Genomic DNA, 15,455 nt, shown 5'->3' on the forward strand with positions numbered 1-15,455 from the left:
TGCACTATTAGAAACTATATTCCACATAAAGTACTGGTGGCTCATGCTTTTACTTCTAGTAGGAAGATGAAACCCTTCAAATGTCTAGTTAGGTGGTACTTGTATTTCTAAATTAGACAACCTTCTTCATACATCAGGGTTTCTCATTCTTAGAGACAAGGGAAACCAGTAAAGAACTCCCTTTTTTCTGTTTCTTAAAAATAAAAAAGATTAGTAAAAATGCAGTCAAGTCTTTTGGCAATTCTAGCAAATACTGATGTTTTTCTGTATTTGGATCTTGGGAAGAAGACCAACCAGTGAGGTTGGGTTGTGATTTTCTTTGCTGGGAGAACAACAGGTATGAATTCTAAGATCTTCTCAAGCAGTGGGTATAGTAAAGAGGAATGCAGCTCCCCAAAAGGTGTGCAGTTACAGACAGATGGGCCGAGGAGATGGTCTGATTGCCAAATGGATGGGAGCCCAAGTCTTCAGGTTTTCATGTGGGTAAATGGAACAGGAAGGAGCCAAACACAGGCCTGCTGGAGCCAGGAGCAGTGAGGTAGATTTTCCGTTCAGGTTGGACAGTCTGAGAGCTGAGATGGATGCATGGCAGTATCTCTAGCATCCAGTGTCATGCCTGTGATTGTGGGTGGGTAAGATAGAGTTTATTCAAATAATCAAATGGAGATCCCTTTTCTGAGCAGCCAAACATCTTGGACTATAAGGCTAAGGCACATGGAAACTATAGATTAGTACAAGATGGTTCAATAAGTAATAGCTTATTGTTTGGTTTTAACTTCTGCATGCTAGTGTCTTTGTGTTAGTGATATACATATATATATATATGTATATATACATATCACAGGCTCTTCTGCTATCAGAATGCTTGGTTTTATACTCAGGCTGTTCAAGCTTTGTAACCTTAGGCAAATTATTTAATCTTCTCTGGGATTTCATTTCCATGTCTATAAAATGAGAATAGTTATAGTAGCAACCTCATGAATTTGTTATGAAGCTTAAATTATTTTCTTCCTGAATAAAAAGAAAAGTCTCTCTGCTTCTACTTTTTACTTTTGAATGATTCTTGGAACTGTAGTCACAAAAGCAGATTAAAGGGGGAAAGCTGATATGTAAAGGATAGTGAATGAGTGGGCTGGAGTTATTATCAGTCATGGTTTGACACGGTGGTGACAGAGCCCATCCTACAGATTTTTTTAAAATATATTTTTATTGTAATTAATAGAAGGGTTACATTATAGTCACCAGTTAGAAGGTGCATTACTTCACAAACATGTTTTTGTCCCTGTTTCCTTCCCTCATCTCTTTCCTCTCATCTTGTTCCCCCCTTCCCTATCCTATTTCAAATAAACAAATAAATCCTACAGATTTTCTTAATTGAACCACTGATGGTTGCCACTTCTGTTAGTTAGTACAGCTTCTGTTTTTAGTATAGCTGTGTTGTTAGGCTATAAACTCATTGAAGGCCAAGCTCTATGATATTTACCTTCTAGAGCTAAAGAACCTGACATAATACACTGCCCACAGTAGGTCTTTCCTAGTTGATAATAGGAAGATCACAACTGTAAAGAGGAGAGGGAGGGAGGGAGAAGTGATGTACTAGGAAATGTTTGACAGCTCTCTGAGGGAAAAATTCTGCTCTGTAGCACTTGCCAGTTTCCATGGTGTAATATTTCCATTATGACTGATTTCAAGTCACCCACAGTAGCTATGACTCAAACGAGTCAGGTACAATTCATCATTAGAGGAATAAAGGAAAGAAGAAAGAGAAAAAAGAAAGAAATTCCATTAAAATTAATAACAGTAGGGGTGGTGAGGTGGTGCACACTTATATACCACAGCTACTTGGGAAGTGGTGGTAGGAAATCATGTCCCAAGGCCAGCCTAGACAAAAACACAAGACACTACCTCAAAAACAAACTTAAAAAAAAAAAAAACCACAACAAAACAACCCACCTAAACAAAACAAGTCAAAAGCAAAAAGAGTGGGGGTGGGATGGAATGCGCCTTGCGTGGTAGGGTACTTGCCTAGTAAGTAAAGGCCTAGTACCACCAAAAGCAAAATGACTAATGATAGAACAATATCAGCAGTAATACATAAAACTTACTGAGATCTTTGTTCTAGGCATTATTCCCCCTCTTCTTACCTCCCCCCCTTATATCTCATTAGCCAGGATGGAGTCACATGGCCTTCTCTTGCATCTAGGAAAGTTTGCAAAAGGAGATTGACCATGCTGTGCTTTGCTTAGACCACTGATGTGCCATTACTTAAATTGCATGTCTCCTCTCTGCAAGCCAAGAAAAGGGCTGGTGGATGGCTACCAAGAATAGGTAGCACTGACTCAATACAGTGAATTTGTTTTCAAACTCAGAACTAATTATTTGGTTGGAGGTCTGGCTTGAGCAGTAGAGTACCTACCTAGCAAGCCAGAAGCTCTGAAGTTAAAACTCCAGTACTACAAAACAAAGCACAACAAAGCTAACAAGCCCTATTGACATCAAAATGATGAAATCTTTCCTGCCTTTTTCCATTTCCACTAGGACCACTTCACATACAGCAAACCATATTGTTAGGTAGGCTGATTGTTTTGCTAATGTAAATGGATGGGACCACAAGGATAAAAATGAAAAGGAGGAGTAATTGCACCATTTCAAGAGCTACTTATGTGCAGATCTACCATGTGTGAGTTAGGCTGTGCAGCCCTGCATACTTTTTACCTGACTTTTGTAACTGTAACATCTCTGTATATCACCTTTACAATAACAATTTTAAAAAAAAACTCTTTTTTTGCTTGGCTTTCCCTCTGTGTATGCTGCTAGGCTGGTTGCTCACAGGAGTGACCAAAGCTTTCATGGTGACCTGGGTGGTATGAATGAAAGGGACAGTGAGCTTTTCTTTCTCCCCTTGGTGTTAAGAGCTAGTCAACCATCTATATGTCTGTATGCTTCCATGACTATATCTATCTGTCTGTCTGTCTGTCTGTCTGTCTATCTATCTATCTATCTAGATGTGTGCGTGTCTGTTTGTACACATATGCCTGAATGGTATGGCTTTGGGCTTTGCATGTGATGCCTGGGCCACCTTCCATGTTAGTTGGCTGGCCCAAGGGTCCCATTGAAAGCACACCACAGCTGATTTCTTAGCAATCTTCTTACTCCAGCTTTATTTCAAAGGACACATACTCTAGCTTCTTAACGTAGAGGTTGGGATTCTCCACCCTATCCTAAACTGAGGAAGGCTCTCATAAGGAAAATGTTTTCTACTTTAAAAAAAAATCTGATGACTTTTCCTGGTTGATGTTAGGGAACATTAACATGCAACCACACAATGCATTGATCGATTCACTTTCATGCCGAAACTCACAGGTGTGGAGTCAGTGAGATGGATGTCTTTAAATGTATACGCTAGAGTCAAGGTCTCCAAATGCCAGTAGCATGATTCCACAAGGGCAGAGTGGGAGGAGATGGACTGGTTTTCAATGTGTACCTCAGTGTGTACCTGCTTTTGTAAGCATAGACCAAGTATGGGCTGTTAGAAGTTCAGAGGCGGAAAGCCCAGCTCACATCTTTAGAATTACCCAGTTTCAATCACTTACATGTCTTGCAAGAAGAAATGAAATCAGCACCCTCCTCCCTGGCTTGTACTGTGCCAGCGTGACACAGACGGGCATCCGCTCTTTGAAGAGGCAGGATTTACATATTGTGCTAATTACAGCTGTCAGATTCCTAGAAGTCATCTAATGGTGGGGAGGCCTAACAAGCGTGAGTATTTTTAACAAAGTTGTGTGGGTTTGATAGCCGTTTGAGGACTAGTAATTGGATCTGAAGTTCCTTGAGAGGCTGTGGCGAAGTGAAATGATGGTGGGAGGCCGAGGTTGGGAGAGACTGGATGTGGTGCAGCTAGAAGGCCATTTGATCTTGAGATGGCTAGCATTACCTTTTTTTCTTCTCATAGCTACCAGTCATCTGCTTTATGGCGTGTCACACTGACATCTTTCTTGTCGCTGAGACAGGGAGCCAGGTGGCTTTCATGGCTGTAGTAGTTGAGAGGTAGATCTATAGAACCTTTGGTTCATTTGTTTATATGTTTGTTAATTCCACAAGTATATTTTTACTTAGAGTGTGCCTGGCTTCCTGAGTACACACATTATTGGGCAGTTTTGTGTGTGTATATGTGTGCCAATCAGTACTTGAGCTCAGGGCCAGAGCACTGTTCTTTATCTTTTTTTGCACACAGTTGGCACTCTACTACTTGAGCCACAGCTCCACTTCTGGCTTTGTGACGGCTAATTGGAAATAAGTCTCATAGACTTTCTTACCCAGGCGGGCTCTGATCCATGATGCTCAGTTCTCAGTTAGAGATAGAACTCGTGTGGCAGTTTTCTACATGGTTTCTGGCCCTGCTGAGAACTTTATCATAGTCTGAAATGTAGACCTGGTCCTTCATTTTCCCAATGCGTGAGCAAAACAAGCCTCTTTGTTAGGCACTCTAGTCATTCAGCTGATTTGGTATTGTCCCATCCAGAATCTGGAGAAAGAGACTTGGAGACACACTAGTTTGGTGTGGGCACAGATTACCAAATTATTAGAAAACCTGTTTTCTAAGATCAGTGTCAGAACTGTCTGTTTCTTTTTGGTGATACTGGAGATTGAACTCAGGACTGTACACTTGATGCATGGGTGCTCTATCTCTTAAGCCATGCCCCAAGTTGTTTTACTTTTAGTTAGTTGTTTTGTTTTTTTTTTTAATATAAGACCTTGAGGTACTGGCCTCACACCATGAGCCTCCTGTCTCTGCCTGTGGAGTAGCTGGCATTATATGTGTGTGTCACCACACCCTGCTAAAACTGTCTGTTCCTTCATTCAGTTAGTCATTCACTCATTCTTCTGTTAATTCAGGCACGTGGTATTTCAGCATAACCAAAGGAACTTAATGGAAACATCACCTCCAAAGTGTTTTCTTAGTTCTAAGCACATGGGAGGGGAAGTACTGACCCCAGCTACCTTAGAGGAAGATGGGAATCCTTGTGGCTTCTGCCACTAGGAGGGGTGGCCATTTCTCATAGCTTTTGGGGCCCTGTGGAAAGGACTGGAAAAGGGTTGGGAGATAACGAGTAGTGGGAAAGGAAATAACTCACACAGAGCTTTCCCACTCTTTAGATTTGTGGATTGCAATTTCTGTAATCTGAAGTGGCTCAGGTAAAGTCTTGCGCTTATTTATTTACTCTTCAGGAGACACACACCTCTCTTGTCACCTCTTTTCCCTTTAGTTTCTTGTTTTCCTGTCTGTGTGCTTTTCACTTTAATTATAGGTGTTGGTCTTCTAGTGCTAGTTTTGACCTTGAGTGTCAAGGTCCCACTGTGGGACCACGCTGACTTAGATACCCAGGTGAGACTGGGCCACTCTTTGTCTAAGCCCCTCTTGGCTGCCTGTGTCTGGAGGATGGATTCTGTCTCAGCTATGTAGGAAACATTGAAAGTTACTATCTTTCCTGGAATCAAGTCACTCTCCATTAAACAGCTTACCCGAGGCTGAGGGAGCTGGCAAGTGGTCTCTCCTTAGAAGCAACAGGCGGAGTATTGACAGGCTCACGAAGGATGTCTCAGCTGCTCACCAGAAAGGGAGTCCATCAGAGAAGGAAAGGAAGGCTTCCCCCAAATCCTGTCCCTCTTTTCCCCCGACTGTGTGAGGGGAGCACCAGGATGGGAAAAGGGAAGGTCTGGGAAAGTCAGGAGCTGGAGCACTTGACTCAGGCAGCCTCTTTCCTGGGACCTTGGCAGTGCTGGTCAACAGAGCATTCTGGAAGCTGGCTCCTCCTGAAGTTTTGAGGCAGAATCTTCCCTGGGTCTCTCTCCTGGCTCCTGCTGGTTGCTGGCAGTCCTGGGTATGCCTTGGCTTATAGATGGCTCATCCAAGCTGCGCATCTGTCTGCACACCACCTTCTCGGTGTGATTTGTCTTCACGTCGTGCTCATGGTTACATCCAAGTGGAACCAGATGCGTTTATCTCTAGGCCCAAATTTTCCTCTTCTTTTAAGGACGCTCATCATAAAATTGGGGTCTGTAGCCCCACCATGATATCTTTGTAACTTGAGTCTATGTTCAGAGATCCTATTTCCAAATAAGATTATATTCATGGGACCTGTTCAAGGACTTGAACAAATCATTGTACATATGTGTATGTTGGTGTGTGCGTGCACGTGCATGTGTGTGCTTGTGTGCGTTAGTGGGGATTGGACTCAGGGTCTCATGCTTGGCAGGTAAACACTGTGTCATGTGAGCCCTTGCTCATCTTGCTTTTAGTTTGTTTTTCAGATAGGGTCTCATGCTTTTGCCTAGGTCATGATCCCACTTCCTCCTTGTAGTTGGGATTGTAAGTGTGCCTCACCTCACCTGACTAGACATATTTTTCAGGGGATACGCTTTAACTAAGATGAGTGGGGATGGCTTTAGGTGGGCATGGAGAGAGAGGTTGGGTGGAAGGAAAGGACAGTCACTAGTGTTTCTACTTCTCTGTGCTTCTTTACTGCTCTTTACCAGCTGTGAGCAGGAAAGGTTAGGACATGGAGCCCTGCTAGGCCTTGCTCAGGACTTAGGACTGGAACCTAGACTACACATCTGGAACAACAGAAGGATCTGAAGTGAGGGTGCAAGTCAGATGACAGAAATGTGGGAAGGATGGGCATAGTCAGGCTAAGAAAGGCCAGGATTCCTGTGGGTCTTACAACGTTGTTCCAAGGAGAGACAACCGGGACTTGATCAAGTCATTATTTGAGGGGTGAATTCCTCTCCAGGTGGTTGGAGAGGATGGGAAAAGCTTCATCATTCTCCACTATTGCTGTTCCACTATTGCTGTTCAGAGGGGTGAATTCCTCTCCAGGTGGCTGGAGAGGATGGGAAAAGTTTCATCATTCTCCACTATTGCTGTTCAAGTAGGGAAGGGCACAGCTTTAAAGGGTCTTCAGAAATGCAACATGGCAGAGCCTTGGGATGGCTCCTGGATGATGTTGTCATTATTATTATTATTATGAAATCTATCGACTTGGAGACTGAATTGTGGTGTCTGAGATAAGACATGACCAATGGGAAGTGGGAAAGATTCCAGGCAAGGAAAGTGGTTCAAGTTCTCCCGGGTACCCCTTGCTCTCCCAAGCTGCACCTGTGCACCCCTCTTCCCAGTCCCCAGGTGGTATGTCTGATCTCACTGTGTCAGAGTCCCCACGATCTTTGCCTTTTGAGTTACACACGACGCAGCCAAACTTCCATCTTCCCCAATCTCTTTTAGTTGCAAGAAGCCATGGGATTGCCAAAGCGCTTTCTGTGCCCACAGCCAAGCACTTGGCCATCTGAACAGCCACACATCATGTTTTACTAAATTGCTAAATTCAGAGAGAAGCAGTTAACCGTCTTCAGACAACTGACAGCCCGCCCAACTGATAGGCTGTATGTGCCCGCCTCTTCGGTGGCCTGAAGTGAGCTTCATCCTCCCTCAGCAGGCTGGGATCCAGCCCCATCCACTCCACCCTCCTCTGTCCCCAGCCCCTCCCTCCCTCCAAAAGGGTTAAGTTTCCCAGGAGCTGGCTAGGTGCCTCTCTCTCTTACACCTACCTCCCTGGTAAGTCTTCTTTCCCTCACTGTCTTCCTTGTTGTTCTTGTTGATGAGAAATTGACTCATTTTTAACATTTCCCAAGCGGCTTTCTCCCACGGGTAGGTGTGTGAGCAGCTGGGAGTTTTACCATCTGTGATCCCTCCTCACTCCCACTGCCTTCTCTGTCCACCTTTGTGATGCTGTGCAGCCAACTCCAGCCACACGCCTTTGTGCTTCAACTACATTTCCTCTCTCAAATCTAGACTCCAGTTTGATGGTCGTAAGCCTTTCCTCCCATCTCTGGGGGGAAAAAAATCCATGCCAGTAGCTAGTGCTAGGGATACAGAAGTGAAGAGATAGCTCTGTCTTCAGGTAGCGCAGAAACTTAGGAGGAATGCTAATAATATGGTAATGAGTTGTGGCTGGTATTGATTGGGCTGAGGATGTAGCTCAGTGGCACAGTGTGTGCTTAGCCTGCTCTGAGGCCCAGGGTTCGATCCTCAGCTCTGGTAAGTAAATAAGTGCTGCTATTGACAGTGTGCTCGAGATATGCTTTGCTTCAATGATGTCATCTCATCCCTACCCTGGGACCTGAAAAGATTAAGTGACAGACAGGAGGAATTAATTAGCCAATGGCTAGATAGCAGGTGGTGCCTAACAGTCCATTTCTAGAGGGCAAATATATTTATTATTATTATTATTATTATCATTTAATGAGCACCTACCGAGTACCATGTATCAAGTACTTGTACACATGCCATTTTTCTAGTCTGCATAAAGATGGTATGACAGGAAATGATAATTTGAGATTGGTACCGAAGTTGGCCTGATTTTCTAGAACTTTCTAGCACCTAATCCTGTGTCTCTGTAACTGTTGTGAGACTGATTTATTATGGACCCAAGTCTCTTGGCAGAGGAAAAGGAACTGTGCGATGTGATTGTGCCTTAGAAAGCCAGGGAGACTGGGTTGCAGCTCACCCTAAGTGCACAGTGCAATCATAGCGTGCACTGTGAACAAGACCAGAGGAAGCAGAGCTTGCTGGTGGGAGCTAGGAGTGGATGAGGCTGGTTCAGGTGGAATCAGTGGAAGACCTGCAGGGTTAAAGGATTCAGGGGCTTCTGGGTGTCTCAGGTTCTTGGGGATTACTCTTCATGCTTGTCACCTTGAAACCAAAAGGTGTGATTGATAATCATGGAAGGAAGTGTGCGTGCTTGAGTTGAGTTGGGGGTCTTTTAATAACAGAAGTATGAGATACCTTGTTTCTTAGATGTCTTCCCTCCCTGTGACCTTCACATGCAACCTTCTAATAAAGAATGAGAGTTGTTACATTTATTAAACGCCTACTGTGTGCTCACTGCTTTTCCTGAATTAGCTCATTACCTCATGAGGACTCTCAGTAGCAAATCTCACTTATATTCCCACTTGGCAGATGTGGATGCTGAGGGTGAGGGAGGTGACATGTCATGTACCCTGGGTCCCACAAATGGGCAGCATGACTGGAATCCCCAGTCCTAGAGCAGGGGTGCAGAACACCTGGCCTCCATGGGCCTTGAAAGGATCTTGGTCCCGCCTTCCCAAGGCAACCACAGGCATGGCTTGAAATTCAATCAATCCAGGAGCTTTTATTTCAAATCCTGACTTAATAAATCTAGGCCTATGAATACAAATATCCAAGTGGTCCTGGCAGAAGGAAAGGTCCCCATCCCCACCATGCAGAGTCCAGTCTGCAGAGGGGAGAGGTGAAGGGGCCAGGTAGCAAGAGCACAGAGGAGAGTGGGCCTGGGGTCTGGGTGTCGAGTGCTGACAGATGCCCACTGGTCTGAGAAGGTAGCTGAGCTGCACGTATGAGCCTTGCTGTTGTTTAAGGACAGATCAGTACCTCCTGGAAGTTGGTAAAGGGCCTGAAGCAGGTACAGGAGCAGGAAGCTGTCCAGTGGCCATTCCCCTATGTTCATTTCTAAGGTCTATGCCAGGGCCCTATTGGCTCCATCCCCCTACTCTGTCTAGCTCACAGTTCCCAGGACCTGGCATATCCCAAATTCCCAAACCATCCCCTCGGATACTGAAAAGAGCTAATTCCTAGACCTGAAGAGATACCTCTTGATGTCTGGACATCTGTATCTCCACGTCACCCCGGGCCACTGTAGGGACATTCAGGTTAAAGGACCACTGGCCTCCGCTTAAGATCCCCGTATGGGTGACATGGTTGTGAATTCATGCCAAGGCTCAGCACATCATGCTGAAACACAAGACTTGGGTTACTCTGGGCCAGTGAAGAGCCTCAGACGCTCTAAGGACGAGCTGGCACTGTCTCACTGGCTGAGGGTGGTGAGTGTGCGTCAGTGTGGTTGGGTATATCTGCCCCCTTTCATAATTTAAAACAATTGTGATAAAATATGCACAGCATAAAAGTTACCATTGTAACCATTTTTAGTTTACAGTGCTGTAGCACAGAGTATATTCAGGTTCTACATGCAACCTAATCTTGAGGGCTCTCCCCTTTGGAACATTCTAGAAAGAAAGGATGGCTGTGCCTATATTGGGTGCTTACTGTTTGCTTTCAGATGGTATCGCAAAGATGGGATGGAATGAGTGAGTGGCAAGGTAACCTTATGAGGTGCTAAGTAAGCATTCTCCCTCGACTTTCTTTTCTTGTTTACTGGTCCTGAACTGGCCTTGAACTCTTGACCTGGGCTCTTTCCCTTGAGCTTTTGTGCTCAAGGCTAAAATTCTACCCCTTGAGCCCCAGCTCCACTTTCAGCTTAGTGGTTAATTGAAGATAAGCCTGCTCAGGCTGCCTTTGAACCATGATCCTCAAATATCCATTTCCTGAGTTGCTAGGATGATAAGGGTGAGCCAGCACTGAGTCTGGTGCGCCTGACTTTCTTATGAGCACCCTCTTCGTGCAGATGCAGTGGAGGAGGCCATGGGGAGCTGTGTTTAACCTCTATTTCTGTGTTGGTGTGAAGCTGAGTGGTGAGTTCATTGCCTGGTCAGTACCAATGGCAACTTCCTCACTTGCCTCCATCCCCCAGGGGGCAGAATAGAAGGGTTGCTATGAATATGCCAAACTCCGCTGTGTGTCTGTTGAGTTGGGGAAGGCCCTGGTTTATAACTGGGCTGGAATTGACCTGGCTAAGAACCATGCAAATGGACCTTTTTACATTTAAGAAGAATGTCTTCTTAAAAAACAAAAGCAAACACAAAAACCTACAAGTCAACAAATGATCCCTACACAATCTTGTTACACTTTGCACACTGTGTGACTTCACATGGGTTGCCGTGCTTATGGGTCCTGTTGTGTTTTTTGGGCGCCTCTAGGTTTGTGTCTGTGGTTACTAGGCCCTGAAAGAAGCCACAAAAGCTGGCCAGTTCAGTGAGGAGCGAAGTGCCAGTGGGATCTTGGTGAGCTTCCCAGTAGTGGAAAGAAGACATTAAATCAGCAAGTGCATGGAGTTACATAGCCAGAGCCCTTGGCAGGGATCTTGTACAGACTGCACTCCTTTATAGATAAGGATATAGAGACCCAGAAAAGGAGGAGGGCTGAGACTTACCTAATGCCTCTTTGTGAGTTAGGACCTCTGCTTTCTGTTCTCTTTCCATGATGTCAGACCATTCTAGAGCCTGAGTTCCTGAGTTCTATCCAACTAGATGGCACAGGAGACATTGAACCTGGAAGATAAGTGTGCCTGAGTTGATATTCTTCCCAAATCCATTTCTATATTTTGTGACTTGTCTATTTTTCTTTTCCTGTGTTGGGGGAAAGGGAGAAAGGGACTCAGTCTTGGCTTCAGGGCAGATGTGGTTCTTTTCCTGATACAGTGTTGGCACCACCTCCCTTCAGAGAATCCCTAGCACTGTAGTCCTCTCCCTGGATGGCAGTGCAGCAGATTGTAAAACAGAAAGAGGGTCATTGCATTTTTTTGCAAGGCGGGTGACTTGATCTTTTCTGGGAATTTCCAGGGATCATCTGATGTTGTCTCAGTCCTGTCTGTGTGAGAGTGACTTTGGACGAGACTATGAGACAGTGTAGCAGGGCTCTCTGGGGCAGGAATGCTTAGGAGGTGATGGGATGCTGGCAGTGTCACCCAGAGATAGGCCACAGCCTTCTCCTTCTCCGAGGAAACCTAGGAAAGTTTTGGAATCTTGGCCCTGTGTGGTTCCCTCACCTGCAGAGCTGGATTCATTCATTCCCATTAATGGAAGGTCTTATTTAAGTGCCTATTTTAGGCTCAACTCTATTTAGAGTAGGAGGTACAAAAGGGAGTCTTTTTCTGGTACAAGGGAGAGGCTATGTGGAAGCCCCAGGTAGCTTTTATGGGGGCTTTAATTAAGTACTTCTGTTTCCTTCATCCCCTTAGGGCATGAGGGAGGCATGCTGGAGGAATGCAGAGGGGACAGCTCACCCTCCAACTAATGTGTCCTTGGCTCAGTCTCTCCCATTACTTCCTGTGCTCCTAGCTCATTGTGGTTGCTCAGTAGTGGAGTTCTTTTTCAATATACAGCTATTCTTCCCCTTCCTTCCATCTTCCCTTCCCCAGCTCTCTCTTACTCTACCACCATTCCTCCCTCCCTCCCTCCCTTCTTTCTAGATGCTGCAGTTGATGTAGAAGGTCTGAATTCCTTAGCTTAGTTTCCCCCTATTTAGCTCTTGTTCCTCGACAAGTCCCTTTGTGTCACGAGAATGGAGATGTCACTAGTTTCTTCTGTGACCTTCGGGGCATCCCTTAAACTCCCTGATCTTGGATTTCTGCTCTTTACAATGAGAGGAAGGCGTGTGGGAACAAGCAATGGTGAAAACAGATCTTCGTTATTATCCTCGCCAGTGTCTGGAACAAATGCTTTTCCTTTGCTGTATTTCAAAGGAAGGTTCAGGAGAATGAGCGCATTGCGGTGGGGGCTGTGTGTCCTCTCTTTCCCCCCGCTACATCCCTGGACTCTCCTGTTCCAACTGCTGATTCATGCCCCAGCCAGAGCCCCAGAAATGCAAGGTCATTTGAACAATTCTTAGTCTCTCCAAAGTAAATGTTTAGGAACCCTGTCAAGCAGTTCTAAGTGATCAGAAAGTGATCAGAAAGTGGGTCCCTTCCCACTTCTGACTCAACTGGATCAATTACCATGGTTCCCGCCTACTTTCATCATCAAAGGATCATAATTGAAAATCACGTGATCATGTATGACCAACCTAAAGTAAATTAAATATTAACTAGTTCTAAGATAATTTTCCCTGGGCCAGGAGTTTGGCCTAGTGGTAGAGTGCCTGCCTAGCATGCACGAAAACCCAGGTTCGATTCCTCGGTACCACATACATAGAAAAAGCCAGAAGTGGTGCGGTGGCTCAGGGTAGAACACTAGCCTTGAGGAAAGTCCAAGGACAGTGCTCAGGCCCTGAACTCAAGCCCAGGACTGGCAAAAAAAAAAAAAATTCCTTGTCTATAGTAAAGCAACTGGTACCAGGGTAAGACATGGTAATACATGTTAAAATATATTTATGCCTCCATTTTTTGATGTAATTCAAGCATAACGGTGTCAACTAATCAACAAAGCATTTATGACAGAAAGGCTTGTTACCTGAGATAGTTCTATCCCTGTTTTTGATGTTCAGCTGTCCACATTTTGATGAAGGTGGTTATTTGATGTAGTGGGAAAACACTAGAGGTCCTAGAAATGAGAAACTTAATGAAATGCTGATCAAGGCTTCTGACCTTCATAAGTGAGGGGGGATTATTCAGAGGAGGATCTCCTGCTGGATGTGTCTTTCTAGATACTGCAATCCACTCCGTCAGGGAGATCACTGCTATTTATGACAGCCGGGCAGGACCTCCTCCTGTGAGGACTGTGAGGACACAGGGTGTTTCGAAAGGCCTGGTGCCCTGGTGTTGCCTGTTTGCAGCTGGGCCAAAGCTGTCTTTGTAGTCACCTCACAGGGTGCAGGGAATGTCAGTGCTGCGGCACTTTGCCGCTTGGACTTGAAGATGTTTGTCTTGGCTTGGATAAAGAAACCATTAAAACTTGCAACAAATTAAAAGAAAGGAGGGAGGACAAGAATAAGCACATTTCATCCAAGGCTTTGAGATGGGGACGATATGGGGATCTGCAAAGGATGCTGGGGATAAAGTACCCCATTGTCATTGTCCTGCTCACCATCATAACATCACTGCCACCGCTAAAGATCATCGGCACTGTTATCACCATGATCGTTACCACCACCACCACCACCACCACCACCATCACCATCATCACCATCATCACCACCACCATCATCATCATCACCACCATCACCACCACCACCACCATCATCATCACCACCACCACCACCATCATCATCACCATGACCACCATCACCCCCCCCACCACCATGTCAATCCTCATCATCCCATCATTACCACCATCCCCACCTCTATCACACCATCACCACAGCCTGCACCGCCACCACCATCATGACTATCACTGTCATCATCATCCTCACCACCGTCAACAGCGGAAGCATCACCAGCATCGTTGCTGTTTCATAAAATCTATAATGCCCACTGTTATGAAGTGGCACCCTGAGTCCAGAGAAGTTGAAACATCAACACAGCACCCGCCTCCCGAGTATGTGGCAGCCCCTGCATGCAGAGCTGCTCTCTCGTGACATTCTCTTAGTCGCTTGCTCACAGGGAAAGTGCTGTCATCATTCCCATCCTATTGGTGATCAGGAGCTTTGCAGAAGATCACGGGTTGGCTAGAGGAGGGGCCAGGACGTGAGGCAGGAACTCCAGCACTCTGGCCACGTGGACCCAGCCCTGTCAGAGTTAACTGGTCTGTCCCAATGCTTTTACTGACTCACTGAAATCCATTTCCTTGTGTTTACCTTATGCCTCTCACTTGAAGGTGGACACACGGGTGTGACTGCTGCTGTGTGCTTCGTGTCCTTCTGTTCCCTTGTATCCTGCACGAGGCAGCTCCCTGTGGGTAACACACTGAGTCATTAGCCTTTACTTGCTATAGCAGTTTGGAGAAGTTGTCTTCATGACTGGCAGTGGTGACACACATTTCTAATCTCAGCTGTGTGGAGGATGTAGCTCAGGAGATTATGATCCAAGGCTAGTCCTGGGCAGAAATCCCAAGGTGCTATCTAAAAATGAACTGAGGCAAAAAAAAATGTAGGACTTGGAGGCAAGACTCAGGTGGTAGAGCACCTGCCTAGCAAACACAAGGCACTGAATGAAAAGGCTAGTATCACCACAAATTCCCAAAGAGAATCTATCCTTTACTAGCTGTGTGCTGTGGCAGGAGCCTGACTTCTTTTTCTTGTGTTAAAAAAGGGAAATTGTAACAAATCTCATGTTTTGTTAGCAAGGAAGAAAGCTTAACTAAAATAATGTTTATGAAAGTGCCTGACACTCCAGATGGCCTATAGCCAGGACTCAAAATACATTCTCCAATGGCTTTCCTCTCCTCAGGGGGTCACCCAGAGAATAGGTGGCAGCAAGATCTAACACACCTGGCCACCTTCTGTAGCAACAGGCAAGCATCTGATGCTATGTTCTCTGTAGCTATCACCATTTGCAAACACCATCTTAATGTTTTACAGCTTTTTAATTTGCTTGCACAAATAGACCGTGCCTGACTGGCTTTGGAGGGAATTTGAATATGTAGACATAGTCCATACATGTGTTATATGCCTTCCAGCCTATTGTATCTACAAGGATTTTGTTGCACCGTTTTCTTACTTTCTCAAGAAAGGCAAGTCTTGGTCTTTCCATTTTATCACAATGTTTTTAACTTTTTAAGAGAAGGGAAAAAAAGTCTTAAAATGTGAACTGTTTCCTTGGGGCGGGGGGGAGGGGAGAGTGAGTGGGAGCAGAATTCTGATGGTAGCTTAG

General features: G+C 45.2%; 1 protein-coding gene across 2 annotated transcripts in view; it reads left to right on the forward strand.

The window, feature by feature from the left end:
- The window catches only part of Chst11 (carbohydrate sulfotransferase 11), a 174,440-nt gene that overhangs the window by 56,093 nt on the left and 102,892 nt on the right, over nt 1–15,455 (forward strand). The window contains exon 1 of one of the 2 annotated variants that reach the window (XM_090328545.1): nt 10,167–10,191. The exons of the other annotated variant lie outside the window; for it this stretch is intronic. Coding sequence (XP_090184671.1) covers nt 10,176–10,191 — 16 coding nt within the window. The 5' untranslated portion in view covers nt 10,167–10,175. Of the gene's footprint in view, nt 1–10,166; nt 10,192–15,455 lie in introns of those variants that run through there. 2 annotated transcript variants of the gene reach the window in all.

Source organism: Megascapheus bottae, chromosome 2, assembly GCF_031878675.1.
Source record: "Megascapheus bottae isolate mThoBot1 chromosome 2, mThoBot2.hap1, whole genome shotgun sequence".
NCBI lineage: Eukaryota > Metazoa > Chordata > Mammalia > Rodentia > Geomyidae > Megascapheus > Megascapheus bottae.